Source organism: Sarcophilus harrisii, chromosome 4 (genome assembly GCF_902635505.1).
Source record: "Sarcophilus harrisii chromosome 4, mSarHar1.11, whole genome shotgun sequence".
Taxonomy (NCBI): domain Eukaryota; kingdom Metazoa; phylum Chordata; class Mammalia; order Dasyuromorphia; family Dasyuridae; genus Sarcophilus; species Sarcophilus harrisii.
Genome location: NC_045429.1, coordinates 263,828,644 through 263,849,447, shown reverse-complemented (window position 1 = coordinate 263,849,447; position 20,804 = coordinate 263,828,644). Strand labels below are relative to the sequence as shown.

Genomic DNA, 20,804 nt, shown 5'->3' with positions numbered 1-20,804 from the left:
TTGAGGCTAGAAATAGGAGTAAACAGAAGAAAAAACATTGAACCAATGAAATTCTATGGGTTAAGATATGATGAAGAAGTAAATCAAGAAGAAAATTCTACAAACATAATAAAGAATCTTAAAGGGGGCGGGGAAAGCTGCAAGAATTCCTGGAGTGACTTGGGAAAAAATTAATCAAGAGATAGAAAATGAAATGAGAATTCTGAGTATAAATAGCATAGAATAGAAGAGAGAAAAATCTTACCCTAAAGTAGTACACTACCTGAAAAACAAAGTGGAGCAAACTGAATTCAGTCAGTGACTAGGAAACAAAAGTAAAACTTGGAACAATATAAGAAGGTTGAGAAAATTGTCTTATACCAGCAACCAAAAAGAATTATAACTTGGTAAAAGATCAAAGACAATTTAAGAAACATCAAACTTTTTAAAAGCATAATGAAACAAAAAACCTAATTGTAAGTATTTTAAGAGATCACACACAAAAAAATTCTGTCCAGATACTTTGGAATTAGGGTTCAAAGTGAAAATGGAATCCAAATGTCACATCCTGAAAGAATCTCCACATTGAAAATACTTAAGAATGTCTTAAACAAAATCCAAAACTTTCAGATTAAATGAGAGTATCTCAAGTACGATAGAGTTGGAGCAGACCATTTCAATAATAATTACTACTATTTATAACATTCCTTCTCTTTCTCTACATTCTTGGTTTAAAAAAAAAAGATGGGATAAAGAGAAGAAAAAGTATGATACAATAAGGGAAATAAACAAATAACTAATGTTTGTGACTGTGAAGGTTAAAAGGATGAACTAAATAATAAAATTGAAGATAGAAGGAGGTAGTGTTAGAAAGCAGAATCCCATCCCTGTGGGTATGAGTAAAAGTGAAATACCCAGTACAGGAAAGGGTGACCATATAGTGTCATCAGGAGACAGCTAGGGCTCAGTGAATTCCAATAAATGGAAAAAAGGAAGAGAGGATTAAAGTGAATGCAAGTTTGTTAATTATGGAGCAGATCTTGGGGAGGACATAGTTAAAGGAGGAGAATAGATTTGAATTGGACTACTGTAGGAATTGAGAGTGTTTCAGAATGATTGAGTATACAGTTGAGATTGGTGATGGTGATTTATTTTTTGACAGGAGTTTGGTTTTATAGGAATGGGAAGCGTATACTAAAGTGAAAACTTTGTTAGTTATTGGAAAATGAATCTAGACAGTAGGTTTTATGCATAAAGACAAATAATTAGAAGAGTCAGGGTCAATATTTTGTGTTGACATGGCTCTTGAATGCTGATTTCTGTGGTGGTGAATTAGGACAAATCTGCTTGGATTATGACCTTCAGAATATTTCAAAATGATTTGTCTCTGCCCTGCCTACTTATGTTTTTAAAAGGTTTTAAACTGTACATCCAATTCCTTTTAGGTATATCATATGTTCCTTTTTCAGGTAATGTTCCTTTTTCAGTCATTCTTTCATAAAGAATGATCACCTTCAGTAGTAACATTATCTAAAAGTAGTGAATACAGTGATTGATACTTTAATTATTCATTTATGGGATATATTTAATTATACCAAAATTATAAATTCAGGAAGTAGAGCTAATTTTGCTTTTAGAAACTGACAGAGCTGTATTTATCATTTGTATCACTATCCAATTAAAAGTATGCAGGCTGAACTTAAGTTCTGAACTCTGGGATTGATTCTCTTTATAGCATTTTTTTCCTCCTATTTTTCTAATGCAAGTGTTGGTGAGATCAAGGTTCTTGGAATAGGAGTAGAATGCAAGTAAATCTACGCAAATTGAGAAAATGAACCAAATGTTAAATACAAACTTCGATAAAGTTAAATGTAAGGTTTTGAAAAGGTTTGAACATATCAGTGGGACAAGAATACTATCATCTTATTTTCTTCCTATACTAAAGTATAGTTTAATTCTGATTTTAGATCAATCCATAATTCATTTCTCATTGATAGAGAAAAAAACAGAATCCTCCTAAGGCCTTTTGATATACTGATCATATTTTACCTACAGGGTGATAATTTGGAAAGTAACGTAGTACCTAGTACATAGCAGGTACCTGATAAATCCTCCTTTCCTCCCTCACTTCCTCTCTTTTCACTTCTTTCCTCCTTCCCTTCCCTTCTCACTTCCTCTCTCCCTCACTTCTTCCCTCCCTACTTTCCACTCTTACTTCTCCTCTCTCTCATGTCTTCCCTCCTTCCCTCCTCTTTTCTACTTTCCTTCCTTTCTGCTCTCCTCCCCTTTATCTTGCTTTCTCCCTAACAAGAGATTCCAATTTAAACCTGAAAGAAAACAACATATGCATTAAAACATCATATTGAACTCTTCTTAGTCTTAGTAATATAAAGAGACATCATAAGAGATAATTTATGGAAAATTAGTAATTTAATGCCATTTCAATAGAAAATAATTCCACAATAATGAAAGTATAATTTTTTATGGTTCACTCATTCTAAAGATTTCTTTTTCATTTTAAAGATATAGTAAGTTTTATATTGTAGATATACTGCCAGTCACACATGAACAATTGTTATATTTCTATACTCTTAATTAGTTATATCTTATTTTTGAATAGTGTATTGCTTAAGAAATCAAATAAACTTTCTTTTGTTTATTTACGTATTCTAGTATTTTTATATAAAATTTCCACATATAGAAAAGAATATCAGTTATTTTAAAGAGAGTAGGTAGAATAACTTTAAATTGAAAGTTTTATAATCTTAATTTTATTGGCTTCGTTTTATTAAATCATTAATATATTTTGTGTTCTCTAGCCTTTATTTACACATTCACTAGGATTCAGACCAGCACAGTATCAGAATGTAGAAGTAGCAAAAGCAGAAATTGAAGGCAAATATAAAGGTAAGGCTAATGTGTTACATTTTTTTGGCCTTAAATTTTCCATAAACTGGAAACATAACTAAATATTTAATTCTTGTTTATCAGTGTCTGACATATTGGATACATATGATTTGAGTAATTAGATATCATTTAAGAAAAATTAATTATAAAAATGTAGACATTATCAAGTTTTTATTCATAGCACTTACTGCTGTGCCTTTTTACATAACAGGCACTTAACAAATATTTGTTGAATGAATGAATTCATATAATGAACCATTAGCCTGATGTTCCCCTCCCTGCCAATTTTCTTTTTCAGCTAAGGAATATTGTAGAACATTATTTGCCTACGAAGGTGCTAATGACGATGAACTTTCTTTTAAAGAAGGGGAAATCATCCATTTGATATGTAAGGTATGACATTTCAGTTACGTCAGTTATTTAGGTGTCACTAGTCTAGTTTTCACAATAGAATATGATTTCTTCCAGTTTTAAAATATTGACTTTAAAGATGGCATAATTTCACATGCTTTTATGGTTCTTGTTAACTCTTTTCTGGTACCTTAGAACCACATCTTAGAGGATTCTGTAATTTCATAGGGTTTAGTTTAAACTATGAATATATACCTCTAAATGAAATATTTAAGGAACTTGAAAACATTCAGCAATGTGACAGTTATTTAGTAAGACTTAACTCTCTTCAAGGTTCACTGTTAATTGTGGGGACACAGAGACAAAGAAAGTCTTTATCCTCAGATATCTTACCTTGTATTTGGTGGGATATTGTATTTATAGAAAGGAGTATAATATACACAGTACAATGTGAGGGTGGCACCATAATAGTGGTGCAGATAATATGTTTTAGGAAAATTTGTATAAGGTAGATACATAGAGATTTGGAGAACAGGGAGGGGGGGGTTCATAGAGATGATAACATTTTTATTGAGCCACCTTTAAAAAAGGTTTCTAAAAGACACATATGAGGAGTCACTAAATTTCAGCTATCAAGATGGGTTTATGAATGAATGCAAAGAGATGAAGGTGAAAAAAAGCTTGTCAGCTTTATGAAACAAATCCAGTTTGATTGAAATCTGAAGTATTTGAAGAAGAGTGCTGTGGGGTAAAATTAGAAAAGTAGACTAGATCTAGAATATGGAAAATGTTAAACACTGGCCAGGGCATTTGCATTTTATGAGAGAGAGCAGGATGGAATTGGGCTAGATCTATCTTTAGGTGGCTTGTGTATTCTTTTCTATGAGATTCATCAGTCTCTCTCCATTCATTTTACATTTTAGAAATCTGAGGCACAAAGAATTTCAGTAATTTGTTGATGCTTACAAAAGTAGACAATGGCAGATAGGATTGGAGCTAAAGCGTCTTCTGACTCCAAATGCCTCTTTTACTATATTAGATACTTCTGCCCTTCCTTGTTACTTTGAAAGTAATCTTTGATATTTTAAGCACAGATCCTATTTTTGCCTTTTTCTCCAACCTAATTAGTTCTTTTTAAATTCTAACTTTAAGTATTACTCAATTCTGTAGTCTTCTCCTGTTCATGCCTTTAATTATGTGTTTTGGAGTTACTATTCTGTTTTTAACCAGTTCCCCATCGTTGTTTATCTGTACTCTTTCCATGTTTTTACACTTACTAAAACCTAGTATTTTCCTGAAAAGTCCACCTATGTGGCAACCATTTCCAATATTGAGTGCTTCTTTGTCTATTTCTTCAGTCTCTCAGTAAATGTGAGGGCATGGAGTATAGATTAATGATGATTGGGAATTGGTTTAAAAAAAGAAAAACAAACAGAACAAAAACTATAAAGAACATACTGGAATGGTCTGGACAGAGTTTTAGTGTACTACTTCCTTATTACCATTTTGAAATTCTTCTTCAGCCACCCTTATTTTAAAAAAGCCTTTGCTTCTTTACGTTTATTCCAGTTTCCTGATTTTTGTTGCTGCCATCTATGGAATTTAAGTAAGATTCTTCCATCTTCCCTAGTGACTTAGGCACTATATTTAATCCCATAGATTTTCAACATTTATGTTAGTGACCCTCTTAATGCCCTTTATTATGAACTTTTCTTAAGAAACACCAATAATTACTAACATTTTGGGAATAACCAAAAGTTTCATGTAAGAAACAAGAAACTAGTAAATGTTTATATATTTTTAAATTAAATTTTATTAAATCTTATACAATAGAGGCAACTACTGTCTATTGATCTCTTTTTCTATTGGTTTCTATCCCTTTCTGAAATTCCTTCCCCTTCTGTACATTTTAAAATAAATTTTTGAAATCTCCAAATAAACTTCCCCTTTCCTCCTCTCAGAAAGCAAACCTTTCCTATATAATAAATAGTATTTTTCAAAAAAATGAAGGGGGAACGGGACGGGACCGGTAAGACCAATAAGTCTAAAAATATGTACAATGATCCTGGAAAGGAGTGTGTGAGTTGAGAGGGTATATGTGTGTGGTGTCTTTTCATCTTGTCTTTGTAATTTTGTAGCATTCAAATATTAGTGTTTTATAGTTCTTTTGTATTTAATAGTGCAGTGTGCATATTGTTTTATGCATATATTAATTTTATTGTTTACTCTGCCTGCTTATATAAAGTTTTTCCATGCATCATCATTTCTTACTGTACAGTAATAAAGGCATTAATTTACCACAGTTTGTTTTATTTTTTTTTAACCATATTAATTGATGGGCATCAACTTTGTTTCTAATTTTTTGCTATTACAGCTGTTGTAAATATTTTTATGTAATGCTGTTAGTCTTCATGGTGAAGTAAGACATGCTTTATGTCACATTAAAGTTATCAAGCCCTATAGGTACTGGGGGTTTGCCATTATATATATTTAAATCAGAAAGACCCTGACCCATAGGTAATCTTCCCCTTTATAAGGTTACTGGAGATAGTCTCTAAGTTGTCTAAGATATTGCTGGGAAATGATACCCTTTTCCCACTTTTTATTAGCTAGATGTTTTATTACATATTCAGAGAAAATTCAAATGGAGAGCCCCACAGCCTATCACGTTTGCTGAAAAGAACAATAGATTCCTTGTGGTATACAGTAATTCTATCATTGCCTATAAGAATAGGATAACATTCCAATTATGTGTTAAAAAGCAGGGCATTAATGTTAAATTCTAAACCTAGAATAGTTAGAGAATTATACTTGAATTAATCTGTTTCCCAGTATTGCCAATGATAATTTTTTCTTGTGTGCAACTGTGCAGGTTTATAGTACTACCTCCCAATTATGTGTTCTTTAGCAATTTGACATATAATGGCAAATCGGCCCACACTTGTAAAAGTAATCTATGGTCTGTCAGCTACAGCCCTACCACTAGCCAAGCAAGGAGTTATCTTGTCTTCCTAGACTGTCTTCAGAGTGATTCTCTTTCCCTTTTGAAGCTCCCTGGGGACTTATAGCTCCAAGACAGTTTTTCAATTGTGGCATATAAGGCTTATTCCTCACATCCCCATAACTGGTTTGAAACATGAAATCATCTATTAGTGTTGTCTCCTCCATCCCCACCAAGTCATTTTTTAATAACACTATAGGTTAATGGGGAAGGGGAAGAATCCACCAGAAATTTAAGGTGTGTGGTGGTAGCTTCTGGAGATGTCATTACCATCCAGAATTTTATAAAACAACATGGAAATGGGATAAAATTCCTCTCATCCCTGTACCTTTTATTAAGGAATTGGCTGCTTGAAACTCCTGACTAAAACCGAGTAAGTTCCTTCTCCTTTCAAATTGAGGTTTTTCTGTAGCACAGATAGTTTTACAAAATTGTATTGTCTTCATCTTCATAAAGAGGGAACCTGTACCATGATTAGTCAGTTTTATCCTATATTAAATGCATCAGGAAATCATGACTGGCCTTCAGAAGATCCAGTAAGTTGTAGCAAAAAATCATTTACCCAAATGACCTTTAGTGGAATCCTTTCTCATGGTTCACTTGGTCACAGTAAAATGGTTTCTTAACCACTTTAGGTACTTGGACTCTTATTTTAATGCTGCTTCATTGTTCTTAAAATTTTTTTGTCAGCAATTGTGTTCAGTTGAAAGGTGCTTCCCAGTTTCTTTCTTGATATATACAATGCTAATAATAATCACATAAAAAACCTTATATCTATGACTTATAGGGATTTTTTCCCCCCAGGGGCTCCTTGTGGTGGGCCTGATGGAGAATCTTTTTTTCTGCCAAGGGCCATTTGGATATTTATAATATTATTCATGAGCCATATAAAATATTAACTTAAAAGAGCAGTGGGAGGTTGTCATCTGCATTTGCTTTGGCAGAGTCAAATCAAATGATTTCCCATCCCTGTTTTAATGGAATCTCTGGATTAAAAGATGTGGACATTTTAGTTTCTTCTAACATCTTGATGTCATTCCCCTGCCATGTCTTTCATGGCATTGTTTCTTCAGTCACATTCTCTCTAGCATATCCTATCTCTCTCTACTAGTTCTTTTTAAATGTGTTTAGGATTTATCAATAAAAAGAAGGAAAACTTTTTTTTTGGGGGGGGAGGGGACTCTTTCTCCTTGGGCTGTTATCTTTTCTTTCCATATATCATTACTAAATTTCTAGAAAGAGAAGGCTCACTGTCACTTTACAGCTTCATTTCCTCATCAATTTGTTTACCTCTTTAGACACTTCTAATGTTATCAGTTGAACTCTCTTAAGTTTAGTAGGGACCTATCTAATCCTCCTTGCCTTCTCTTCACCACTTTGTTACTTAACTCCTGACACTTCACTCCCATTTCCTCTTGAAACTCTTTCTGTCCTTTTACTTTGGTGACCTTTTACCATTATGGTTTTTTGACTTCCAAACCCTGTGATGTCCATTCAGGCTACCTTTCTCACCTTCTTTCCACAAGAATTTTTGAGCCCCATTCCTGATACCACTCTAGATTCTGAGTGATTTAATTATATACTTTTTGCTGCCTGCAACCAGTTCTCATTTCCTAGTTTTCAATTCTAAACTATGCAGCCTGTTCTCCAACCAATTTTGGACTTCATTCTTGGATCTGGACACATAGATTCTACTTCCTGTGTTCCCCTTTATATTTTTCTCTTCCTTCTGTGAAGTTATAGGGTCCTTGAATATTTCCTTGTTTTTTGGTATCCCCAGAGCTTAACATAGTACTTTAAAAATTCTCCTTCCCTCCCCCCGCTTTCCCTTCCTTCCGCTTCTTCTCTTTCTTTTCCTCCTATCTATTTTAGCAATCTTATCCATTCCTGTGATTTTACTGATTGCCTTTATATGAATGATTCTTCCTATCTCTACTTTTCCCCTCTATCTTGAGCTTTCATTTTACATTATTGCTGCCCGATATATATCTCTATCTTAATGTCCCATTAATACTCAAACCAAATTAGTTAGTTCTCCCAAACCAAACTTAATTTTTCCCTAAAACTTGCTATTTCTATCTGACTTCTTTATATATTTTAGTGGTACCACAATCCTTCCAATAATCCAGGTTCAAAATTTCACAGTCATTGTTGACTCTTAATCTTCCTGCTTTTCCCTTTCTTTTCATTAGTCAGTTTTTAAATCCTATTGGCTTTGACCTCTGCATTTTCTCATATTTATGCTTTCTTCATAGAGAGCAATCATTTTATTTCAGTTCCCTAGAAGTTTTCAACTGAATATTATAGCATCTTAAATTGCTTACTCTGTACAAATTCCTGATTCTTCTGTTCCAAATTGGCTGCAAATTCGAGTATAGTTTTCCAAACTTAGCTTGCATTTATTTCTATTCTTCATGTACCCACATTCTAAATAGACTGGACTGTTTTTGTTGTCTGTTCTTGTCTTACTTTTGCTCACTCATTCCTGGTATAGACTTCCTTCCTCTGTTAGCTGATTGAAACACTTTCCTTCCTTCAGGACTCGACTCAGGTACTATCTCCTTCATGTTTCCTGTTATACTCCAGTTGAAAGTGTTTTCTCTGGTGTAGTTACATACTACTTTTTAATCGTTTTAATGTACATGTTGAATTGCCTCCTATTAAATTAAATCTTTGTTATAAAGATTTCTATTATTGTATTTCTGTTTCTTGATACAATACCATTCGTGTCATAAACACCTAAGTATTTGTTGAATTGACTAATAATATTGGACATGTATTTCTTGAAAATACATAGGCATATGATGATAATTAAGGTAGCTAGATAGCACAATTAATAGAGCACTTGGCTTGGAATCTGAAAGACTGATCTTCATTAGTTAAAATCTGGTCACAGACCATTACTAGGTGTGTGATTCTGGGGCAAGCCTTTTAATCTTATTTACTTCAATTGCTCATCTATAAAATGGGAGAAGAAAATGGCAAACCATTTAAGTATCTTTGTCAAGAAATCCCAAATAGGATCATGAAGAGTCAGACAGAATTGAAGAACAATTAAAATGAATTGATGATTTTCCTGTATAACACAGTTGGTTTTGATAAGAGTCTGAGCTGTGACTCCAAAATCTGGGGAGTCATTAAATTTCTTTTTTACAAAAGGAAATTGTCCTATAGATTTACTTTTTTTGTTATATCACTTAGTAGTTTTATCTCTCCTTTCAGTTTTTCAGACTATCTTATTCTCTTGTTTTTCAGTCCCCTTTGTCTATTCTTATTTGTATCTATTGCCTAATCTGCTTTAACTTCACTATATGTTCTTATTACTTATTTTTGCTGCCTCCTATCATTCTTTACCACTGGTATCCTTGGGTACCACTATCAAATGCCAGTGATTTACCTCTATAAATAAAACTTTTTATTTTTTAAGAACATCTCCCACCTGATAGTGCTGTCCTTTTAATATAGTTGCCCTTGCAATAGTTTAAAAAACTAAATTCCTACCTTTCTCATCCCTTTATTTGCATTATATCCAGTGTATACTTCTTTCATCTTGCCTTTTTGATGCCATTTTTTTCCTTCTACCCTTTTTAACTTTTTCATTGCCATAATTAATTTTACCTATAATTTAAATTTCTTTATCAACTGTTGACTCATGGTATCACTCACACTATGTACTTCTCTATTAGTGTTCTTAGTAATATTGCTTCCTTGCTTACTACTCTTGTCTTTTGCTTTAACTTAATGGGCAAGGTCTGCCAGGTACTTTTCTTCTGGCTCTTTGATTCTTTCACTGAGTTCTAGCCTTTACTTCCCCAAGAAACCTCAAGGCCTATATTTCCACTATAAAAAGATCTACTTAGGATGAAGCTCTTTGCTAAGTTCCTTTTAGGACTAAGATCCCTATGAGGTACTCTCTTTCTCCCTCATAGTGTCTTCCCTTTAATGGCACCATATTCAAGTTAACTCTGGTTAGTCATCCAAACTCATCTGTGGATCCTAATATACTAGTCAGTGATTTATTTTTTATTTATTTATTTTTACCTCCTGGAGTATTTTCTTTCTCCTGATTGTGAGTTTCCCTGGGGAACTTAGTGTTTTCTTTTTTCGTTGCTAACTACATGCTCTCTTAACTCTTTCATGTTTGTTATTCCTGGGGCCTGTTTTACCACTTATTTTTTCTGTAACTTCTTCCCCAGGTTTCTGCCTTTTGCCAAAAAGAATGGCCATTGTGAATTTGTCATGTTTATTTCAAACTAGGAATTGCTACACAGACCTTATCACCTGTATTTTTCTTCTCTTTTCCAAGCCTATTTTACCACCCTGCCCCAGTTCCATTCACTATTTGCAGAGATAGGGTTTCTTTTCCCCCCTTTATGAAGGCTAGTGGAAAATTTTAGAGCCATGCTCCTTTGCCTCTATGGACTTTGCCACTGTTACTTTAGCTCCCTTCTTCCATTTCTCCTGCAGACACCTTCTCTAGGGGCTGAGTCACTCTTAGAATTTCCATTTTGAGGGAGAACCCAGACCAGTCCCACTCCTTTCCTTGTACTTTGCCACCCCCCCCCCAATTGTTTGTACTTTACCACCCCCTCCCCAAATACATTCTTGCCCCACTCTTACCCTTCTAGTTTCTTTTTATGTGTTGTCTGTAAACTGCTTGAGAATAGAGGGAGTGTTTTCTTGTTTTTAGCCCTGTTGTTAGTAATAAGGCTTAATAAATGCTTGGTGATTTGACTCAAGGTCTTTTAGGGAATGGCATAATGGTTCATTGGTATCTCAGCTGTTGTTTAGCCATCTTAAGTTATATCCAACTTTTTGTAATCTTATTTGGAGTTTTCTTGGTAAAGCTGCTACAGTGTTTGCCATTTCCTTCTCCAGCTCATTTATAGACGAGGAAACTGAGGCAAACAAGGTCATATGAGTTGCCCTGAGTCACACACAGGCTGAATTTGAGCTCAGGTTTCCCCCGACTCCAAGTCCATTGCTGTGCCACCTAGCTGCCAGGTACCTCAAATGTCCTAGAGTTTATTCGATCATAGCCATACATTTTGACTAGAAATTTAGCTAGAATGACAAGATGAATGTGGCTAGACATGCTTTCAACAGCAGGCATGCTTATAGCCCCAACAAATGTATGCAACTCGGTGAGAAACAAAACATAAGGATTGTTCTGTACCAGAGAAGGACCAGCTACTGGTGTTTGAAAGGATAGCAGCTATAGCTAGTTCTTTCCTATTTGAAGTAATACCCTCAAGCAGAAGTTAGTCTATTTAATACTGTTCCAGAAACTTTTTAGCTGAAACCAACAACCTTTATTTTATTCAGTGTACCTTTAGCTTCCTCCTTTGCTTAATTGTCTGCCCACATCTCCCTGAATACACAGAAAGATGGCTTCCCTAAATAAATCGGTATTTTCTTTAAAAGGATCAACTATGGAACAATTATAAAAATGAAGACAGAAAAACCTCAGTAACCTAGTTAGCACTTTCAATCTCAGGCTACCATTTATCTCCTGTACTTGTCCAGTTAGCACAGTGGTGAGTACTTAGCACTTGATAAATAATATTTGTGTAGAATCAAATTAATCACAGTTCTGATCAAGGAAGGGAATATATTCAGACCCCATTCAGCCATGCAATAATTAGTCTCTCCAAGGATTCCAAAAGCTAGATTTCTTCAGGTTAAAATACCTCAATTAGATTGTTTAGGTACAACCAGTGAGCAGATTTCAAATCTCTTACAAAATGGTTACAACTCAAAATGCAGTTTTTCAATTAGTCTCATCACTTTATGTGTTAATCTAATCAGCCACCCTTTTTGTATGAAAATTCATTATGGTATCAATGGATTTATCTTTCCTCAAGCTCAACAACAATAGTCATCATCATCATAATTAATAGATAAAAACTAGAGAATTGAACTGAGGCAAACCATAAATGAAACATGTTAATGGTCTTCATTAATTTGCTGATCCTTGAACCAAATCACATTCAAATACTTTTCCCCCCTATACATAATAAAATTATCTTTTCTTTAAAGTGAAAAAAAATGAACTTAATAAGCATCTCTTCTTAATTGCTTATCTCCTTTGTGTACATTGTAGCCTCTCTTAATTTTTCTACATCTGTCTTAGATTTCTATGCTTGACTTTGAGCCAGGCAGGGTACATAATTATCTGACTAGTATGATATATTTAGAGCATAAACTCAATAGGAAAATAAACATTCTATTCTTTAAGATCTACTCCATGACTGAGCTACTAGACAAAGCTAATAGGAAGTATGTATGTAAGATGCAACATCAAAAAGGAGGAATTTTGAACTGTTTAAAATCTTGGCTATTTATAACTAGTTATGTTTTTCTGCTTATCTGTCAGTAAAATTCATTTTAGATTATTTTTTTAAAGACTTCAGGCAAGTAGATAGTCAAATATAAATTGAGTCATTGCATTTGCGTTTTGTTGCAAATTAATTTTGTTGAAATGTTTTTGAATTGGGTTGCTGGCATTCTAGATAATTAACTATTAATTATCTTAGTGATAAACATTTAGTGAAAAATAGCATTGACAGCATGGGTTTTCCCTCCCCCCCAAATCCCTTGATGGGAGCCGTCCTTTAAAAGTGATTTTTATTATTATTAATATTATTTGTTATTGTATAACATTAATATTGTCTTCTTATCTATTATGATCAAAAGCTCTTAACATTTAAATGTTTTACTGGAATTGTCCATTCAGAAATCCTAGCTTTACTTATTAGTTCCTCCCAACCACTTCCAATTTTTGGTGTCTTTGTTTTGATTACAAATTCAGAAAGTGAAAATATAATATCTGGATTTACCTTAACTAGATTGGATTTTTTTTTCCCTACATCATCCATTACATCATTTTGTTAATAGTAATTCATGGTAAACGAGAAATATCTTTTTAATATTACATATTTACTCTCTTGAGCAGTATATTACTCCTAGGATGTACCTTACACACCACTTGCTGGTTTTTGTCCTATTGTGTATAAAAATGAAAAATCATAATGTTACCCCCAATACTTATTAGCAATGTGACTGAACAAATCACTTAATCTGTTAAAGGTAACATCTATGACTTCCTCATCTGTAAAATGAGGACTTAAAGTAATTGTTTCAAGGTCTTTTTTTTTTTCTTGAGGTTCCAATGTTTATATAACTTTCTATCTTAAAGTGACAAATATAAATGTTAGCTATTACTATATTCAAAAACTAAAATGGTGAAATTAATGAACTTTAAAAACTAGTCTAATTCAACTTGTTGAATTATTTGTGAATTGAATTTGTTATAATGCTTCTTTTTATGTTTAACATATTCTTATATATTGATTTATTTCCCATTTCCTTTCCTACTTCAGTTGTTACTAAATTATTATCTTTGAAATATTTCCATTTTTAAAATAATTTTTCCCCATCTTCCTGAAATGTTATGAAAAGTTATGGAGATAATGAATTACCTGAACTTAGTAGTTTTTTAATGACTTGTTCTTAGAACTTTTTTAGAATTTTAATCTTAAAAGGGACTTTAGTGGAAGACAAGTCTTATAAATTGTTAAAGCTACTTAATTGCTCTAATTCCTACATTTGGGAAAAGTGTTTTTGAACATTGGTCTTGAGAAATATTTTAGTAACTGAAAATAATAAAAAACAGATCAAACTTTTTTTCTTAGGGTAATTCTTTTCACTTGACTTAAATAGACAGTGGCTTCTTTTAATTTGGTAAATGTGTTGTCATAATTTGTTCTCTTAGAAAACAATAGAAACAAACAACTCTTATTTTAGTTATGCTATAAATGATCTTTTTGGGCGAGATATGTTTGTAAAAACTTGATAAAATTGAATGAAAGTTTTATTAAGTTGTGTATTTTTCAGTTCAATTCAATTAATAACTATTTTCCTGAGTAATAAGTATAACTTTTATTTTAATTTTAGGACACTGGAGAAGTAGGATGGTGGAAAGGTGAACTTAATGGTAAAGAAGGAGTGTTTCCAGATAACTTTGCTATTCAGATACATGAACAAGACAAGGACTTTCCAGTAAGTAAAGTGTTTTTGGTTGGCTGTAATTTTTCAATTATAGCAAAGATATTTTGCCACCATTTTTTCAAGAATATGTTGTTAGGATTTTCTTTGAATTGTGATAATATGAAGCTACTGGTTTATATATTTGTTTAAATTACATTTTAAACAATCAAGATTTATAAAAACATATCGGTTGAATGTATTACACACCAATATCCCCAACTTGTCTGAAAAAAGTTATCTGTCATAAGTGCTTTCTCTGTCTCCCCCTGCTCTCCTGTTATCACCTCCTCCTGTTATCTCCCCCCATCTCCAGTATACACAAGAATATACTACAAAAGAGTATTCAATTTGTACTCTAATGACCCTTATTTAAATCCAGGTTCTATTTGTTGTTACCTTTGGAAGGTCGTTTAAAATCCTTTTCCTTTAATTTCTTCCGTAAAGTACAGAATTGTAATGGATTCTTGTCTTTTCTAGTTCTAATTCCAAGAGATGATATGTAGATAATTGTAGTTATATACAAGATATATACAGAATAATAGAAGGGGTTCTATCAGGCCCCTAAAGTTAAATCTTTTGTACAGCAAAGAATCCTTTAACATGAACAGTCTCCTAATTAATTGTTTTATAAGTTCATAGATTCATTTTGGAAGTTTCTTAAAATAGGCACACTTATTAACTAGTATGTTTTTGCTGTACATCATTTAAATAGTTTTTCTTTCCAATTATGGAAATAAAAACTTTTGGTCATAAACAAGATCTTCACAAATTATTACTAGCCTTAATTTAAAAATTTTTTGAGTAAGATGTTTGTTTACATTGTTTGTAAAGGAGGTGACATAATAGGCAGAGGGCTAGACCTGGACTTGGGTAAATCTGAGTTCAAATGTGGCCTTAAAACCTCCTTACCAGGGTTATTGAAAAGATCAAAATATTTGTAAAGCACTTAGCACAGTGTATAGCATATAATGGGCGCTTAATAAATTCTTCCTCCTTTCCCTTCTCTTTTCTTTCCATCATTCATTACTTCTATTTTGCTTGCAGTGTAATGGCTTAGGAAGGTGAGCCCATGAAATTATTTGTTAAGGCAGCTGCAGGTGATGATGAGCTGAAAGCTAGGTACAACAATCTCCCATTGCTTGAGTTTTATAAGTTGCTCATTTTGTATGGCTCACAAATATGTCATGACTATCCAAATGGTCCTTGCCAGAAAAAAGGTTCCACCCCCCTTGTAGTGGACCAGTGCTCGATTTGGAGTCACATGAACCAGAACTGAATTGTGCCTCAGATACTTGCCAACTGTTTAGCCATGGGCAAAATCACTTAACTGCTTAGTCTTGGTTTATTTATTTGTGAAATGAGGATAAAGAATATTTGTGCTATTGACCTCCCAGTATGTTGGGGATATAGAATTAATAAGAATTTTCAAACTAATTGGATGTGGTTTGTGAGGGAGAATGAGCAGTCTAGGATGACTAATTTTGTGAATTTGGGAGATTAGAAGGATAGTAGTTCTTTCATCTGAAATCTAGAGTTTTGAAAATGAATGACAGATTTTGAGGGAAAGAGATAATGAATTCTTTTTTTAGATATGTTGAGTTTGAGTTATTTATAGTGACACTTTAGTTAGAAAAACATAGAGACCATAACCACATTATTAATCCTAGGAATCATTTGCATAGAGATGATGATTGCACCTTATGGGGGGAGATAAGAGACTTGGCAAAAGTAGAAAAGAGGACTAGAGCAGAGATGTGAAAACATGCTCATAATTAAGGGGTTGATTATGGATAATTCATTACAAGGAACAGTCAGAGGGATAGATATTGGTAAGCCAAAAGACAGAAAGTAAAATAATCTTTAGATTTTAACAGATGGATGTATATTCATATAAAATAAATACAAGAGGAAAATGAGTGCTACTCCACAGAGTTTAGGGGATTTACTTTGTTGATGCAAGTTAAATGGCAAATCTCAAACTCAATAATAATAGTAAAAGGTGGCATTTTATATGTCCTTATTTGAAAAGCACCATATAAATAACTGTAATTTGGCTAACATTTTCACCATCCTGTAATTTTTTTTTTTTTAATTCCAGTCCATTTGTGCTTTCTAATATAGATGCCCTAATTAACTGATTTTTCATCAGTCAGTCATGAAGCATTTATTAAAGCACTTAACTATATTTGAGGCATGAGTAAGCAATGACTATATCTATATATAAAGAATGGCAAAGTCATTGGTTCCTACCTTAAAGGGACTCTTCATTCTAATTAAGAAGACAGTGTGCAAACAACTACATGCAGAAAACAGATGTGCAAACTAGATGAAAGACAATATCAGTGTAATATCAGCGAGATGGCACTTATAGTGGCGACAACAGGACCAGAAAAAGCCTCCTGTGGAAAATTGGATTTGAGCTCTTTCTTTAAAAAAAATCCAGAGAAAATTGAGAGAAAAAGTTGAAGGGGAAACATTTAAGAAATGGAGAAAAAGCAGTAAAATGGTCAAGGAGTGCGGAAGGTGGAATGTTATTCATTCATATGTGTATTTCCCCATTTACACATTAAAATAATTTTCAAACTAGATCAAATAGAATGGCAGTGATTATCAATGAGTAGGGGAAAGTGAACAAGATTTGATAATAAGACACCCTCCCCCCAATTGTTGACTTCCTATTTTGTTCAAGGTATTTTTGTGTTTTTCTTGGTATTTTTGTGAACTATAAAAGGTGTTAGGGGAAAGAGATGTCCTACACAGTGCTTATTCAATGCTTATTCCTTATTCCTCAGTGGTTTAGAGGGTTAATGATTCTGAACCAGTGACTTCTTCATCCTTTTCCCCATAGCCAACTGCTCATTTTCTCATTCTCATCATTAACCCTCCTTCTTCTAGAGCTATACATCCCCTTTTTTAAGTTCTCTGAATTTCCAATTTATAATTAATAAACTTGCTTTCATCTTCACCCTTTCTCTTCTTATTTCTTCATTCTTATAACACTTACTGATACCTAGATCTCTCCTGGTGACCCTCCTGGTCATTTTAGTTCTGGTTGCACTTTCAGTCATAATTTCAATACACTGATCCTAGGATCAAAGTATCTCTTTATCTCCATTGCACTTTCTAATTTCTCCCTCTATCATCATTCAGTAATTTCTCTACTGATGTTATTGCTATTCATGTTGTGTACAGTTAAATTCTTTTCCAGACTATCACTCTGTATTGGTTTACATCTCCTGTCCCTATTTTGATGTCTGAATCAGTTCATCTGTTCTTTGTCTCTGTTTCTTCTTCTTGTCGTTGTTTTAATTTGACACATAATTTCATTGTTTTCATATACTCCCTATGGTGAAAACTCTTTCTATTTAATGAAACAACCCTGGACTTGAGTGGCAACTTAAGTCTTCATTGCCTGAGAGCACTGAGAATTATATAGCTATCCCAGAATTATAGAGATAGTATGTTATATCAGAGGCTAGGTTTGGGGCTCAGCTCTTCTTCTTGACTCTTAAATTAAACTTTCTATCCTCTTATCTCATGAATCTTCTCTCTTTTTAAAATCCATTGATGTGTTGTATCTGAAAACCAAGAAGGAAAACAAAGTGAGATGATGGACAGTGAATTTTACTACTTTAGTCATATTATCCTACTTAAGTGAAAAACTAAGTACAGTAATCTGTATTCTAAAAGATAACATGAAATAATCATAAAACTTTTTTGAAAGGTAAAGAAGAAAAGGAATTGTCAAATGGGCCAGAATTGTGGAGCAAAGGGGATTTTGTCCCTGATTTTTGTATGTTTTGGTTTGTTTTTTTTAAAAATGGGTCTGCTCAAGGGCTTCAGGAAATTTGTGTAGGTCTAATAGAAATCTGGGCTTTTGCTTAAAACTTTTTTTTTTTTTAAAGCATCCTTGAAGCATTTATTTTGAATAAAAACTTGGTTTTCCATTTTTAATTTAATTGTTGCAATCCAAATTCTCAAAGGAGAAGTGAATTACAGGAAGAAATAGCAAAACTGTATTAGTGTGGGACCTCAGCTGTCTCCTTTGAAAATTCCATAAGTCCAACCAAAAAAATAAGAAAAGTAACTAAGGAGGTAAACAGAATTTTAGAAAAGTTAGATATGACAGCCCTTTGGAAAGAAAGCTGAATGGGGAAAAAAGGAAATACACCTTTTTTTCAATAGCACATGACACCTGCACAAAAATAAATTGTGTAATAGAGGATAAAAAACCTCAGTTAAATATAAAAAGTCAGCAATATTAACTGTATTCTTTTTAGAACATAATGCAGTAAAAATTACACTTAGCAAAGGCAGTGGAAATTAATTGAAAACTAATCCTAAAGAACAAATCATAGAAACAGTTTCGTTAAGAATGAAAACAGTGAGATGACATACCCAAAATTATGGGCTATAGCTTTTGTGCCAATAAATCAAGGAGATGACTTTATGAAAAAGCAATAAGATAGATAAACTATTGGTTAATTTAATTTAAAAAGAAAAAAGAGAACAAAGATCCAATCAAGATGAAAACTCTGAAATCATCACCAGCAAAGAAATCAAAGTAATGATTGGGAAATATTTTGCCCAATTATATGCCAGTAAATCTGACTGAACAAAATTGATGTATATTTACAAAAATATAAACTACCTAAACAAACATCAGTAAATAGAAACCCTAATAACCACTTCTTAATTTAATTGTGCTATGAAATTATGTATTTTTAAATATATTGAATATTAATCAGGTTAATATTCATTGTATTTTAAATATTACTTCATGCTAAAGATGCTGCCAGTTGTTAGGATTCTTACCCTAGATAAAATTACCTTCATATATATATTTGCTTTAAGAACTGTTTTTATAATCTCAAGAGATGAAGCAGTAGTTGGGAGTTTTAAAAACTCAGAATGCAGTGAGTGATAGCATTTTTATTCCACTATTCTCAGGATTATTGACTTTAAAGTAGATTTCTGTTTCAGTTGTACTCATTCCTTTTTGAAACCATTAACTGATTTTTGACCAGGGATAAACTTGTTCAGTTGGCAGGGGCTCACTATGCCTTTTTTTTTTTTTCTGATTTTTGGGAGTTCTCCAGTTGAGCAAGCTTCTTTCTCCTCTCATCACCTTATTTCCTCCTTTTCTCTCACCTTCTCCTCTTTAGTAACATTGTTTTGACACAGGTAGAACTGCTCAAACTTTTTATAAAAAAAAGCTATGTACTAATAAGTTTTTACTAATTTATTTTAACAGAAACCAAAGAAGCCACCACCCCCTTCCAAAGGTCCAGGTATGTAAAAATATGTTATTTTGTTCATTGTAATGTTGTATGAAAGAACATAGGAATAGGATGAGATTTAATGAAATGTCATTATTTCTATTCTTGTCATTAAAATGGTATATTCTCTGGCAGAATTAATCAATCTTTGAAACACACAACAGTAGAAAATTTAAGAATTTTAGTTAGATATTTTCAAAATTTGCCTGACTTTCTCCTATCAGGCTTTTTTTTTTTTTTTTAAATTACAGATGTTTTTCTTAGTGATGGATGGTCATTGTTCTGATATCCAGTGGTGAATGCTTTTGCCTTGTGGCATTTATTCTATAATACTTTGTCTTTATATCTTTTAATATTTTAGATCCTTAATAATTACAAATAAGATACCAAATAGAATATGAATAATACTAGGAATATCTTCTATTTGTCCAGGAATAATGTTAACATGAAAAAGACAACTTTTTCTATGATCTCTGCTCACATTTCTTTCTCAGTGACATCTGCATTCTCTCCTCTCCTTCCTTAAATATCTCTTCCCCAACTCCCCTTTAACACTCTACCTCTTCCAATAAAATCTAGAACTGTCTTTTAAATTTTGAAACTTGTACAAGCAATGTAAGTCATTGTAGGGTGTGTGTGTGGGTGTGTGTGTGTGTGTGTGTGTGTGTGGGTGTGTTTAAACAGTTTAAATATTATAGTAAAGAAAATAATGCTTTTGACCTATGGACCTAGGTTTCATTTGTAGCTCTGTTATTACCAAAACTTACAGTGTCTTAGGGATGTATAAAGCATTTTTCTTATGACAACCCCAAAGTTGGCACTGCAATTATTGTTGACATGGTTTTACAGATGAGAAAACGGAGTTTTTGGAGATTAAATGCCTTTTCCATCTTTTAAATATCTGAACCAAGAATCTATAACACATATTTCCTGAATCTAGGTCTTGTGTTCTTTCCACTATGCTACATAATCTATGTGACCTTTGACAAATAGTTCATCTCTGGATCTGTTTCTTTGTAAAATAAGCAGATTAGACTATGTGACCTTTAACATACATCTATTACAATTCTAAGATACTGTGATCTGTAAATGTTCAGTGATAGGTATTTTCTGTTATGGAAATTCCAAATAGCCAATAGGTAGAAGAAAATTCTCTTGGAACTGGAACCTTTTCCTTGTCATTAAAATCATACTGTGTTGAATAGGCTAAGGTAGATATCTATAGGCCCTATTATAGA

General features: G+C 32.9%; 1 protein-coding gene across 7 annotated transcripts in view; it reads left to right on the top strand.

Annotated features, from left to right (window-relative positions):
* Positions 1-20,804, top strand: part of CD2AP (CD2 associated protein) — a 179,822-nt gene that overhangs the window by 96,616 nt on the left and 62,402 nt on the right. For 6 of the 7 annotated variants that reach the window (XR_004233679.1, XM_031964742.1, XM_031964743.1 and 3 more), the window contains exons 7-10: positions 2,799-2,886; positions 3,185-3,279; positions 14,195-14,299; positions 19,542-19,578. Coding sequence is in view for 6 of the 7 variants with exons in the window: in XM_031964742.1 (XP_031820602.1) it covers positions 2,799-2,886; positions 3,185-3,279; positions 14,195-14,299; positions 19,542-19,578 (325 nt within the window). In the remaining variant the exon portion in view is untranslated. The remainder of the gene's footprint in view (positions 1-2,798; positions 2,887-3,184; positions 3,280-14,194; positions 14,300-19,541; positions 19,579-20,804) is intronic. The other variant, XM_031964744.1, reaches the window with a different exon arrangement.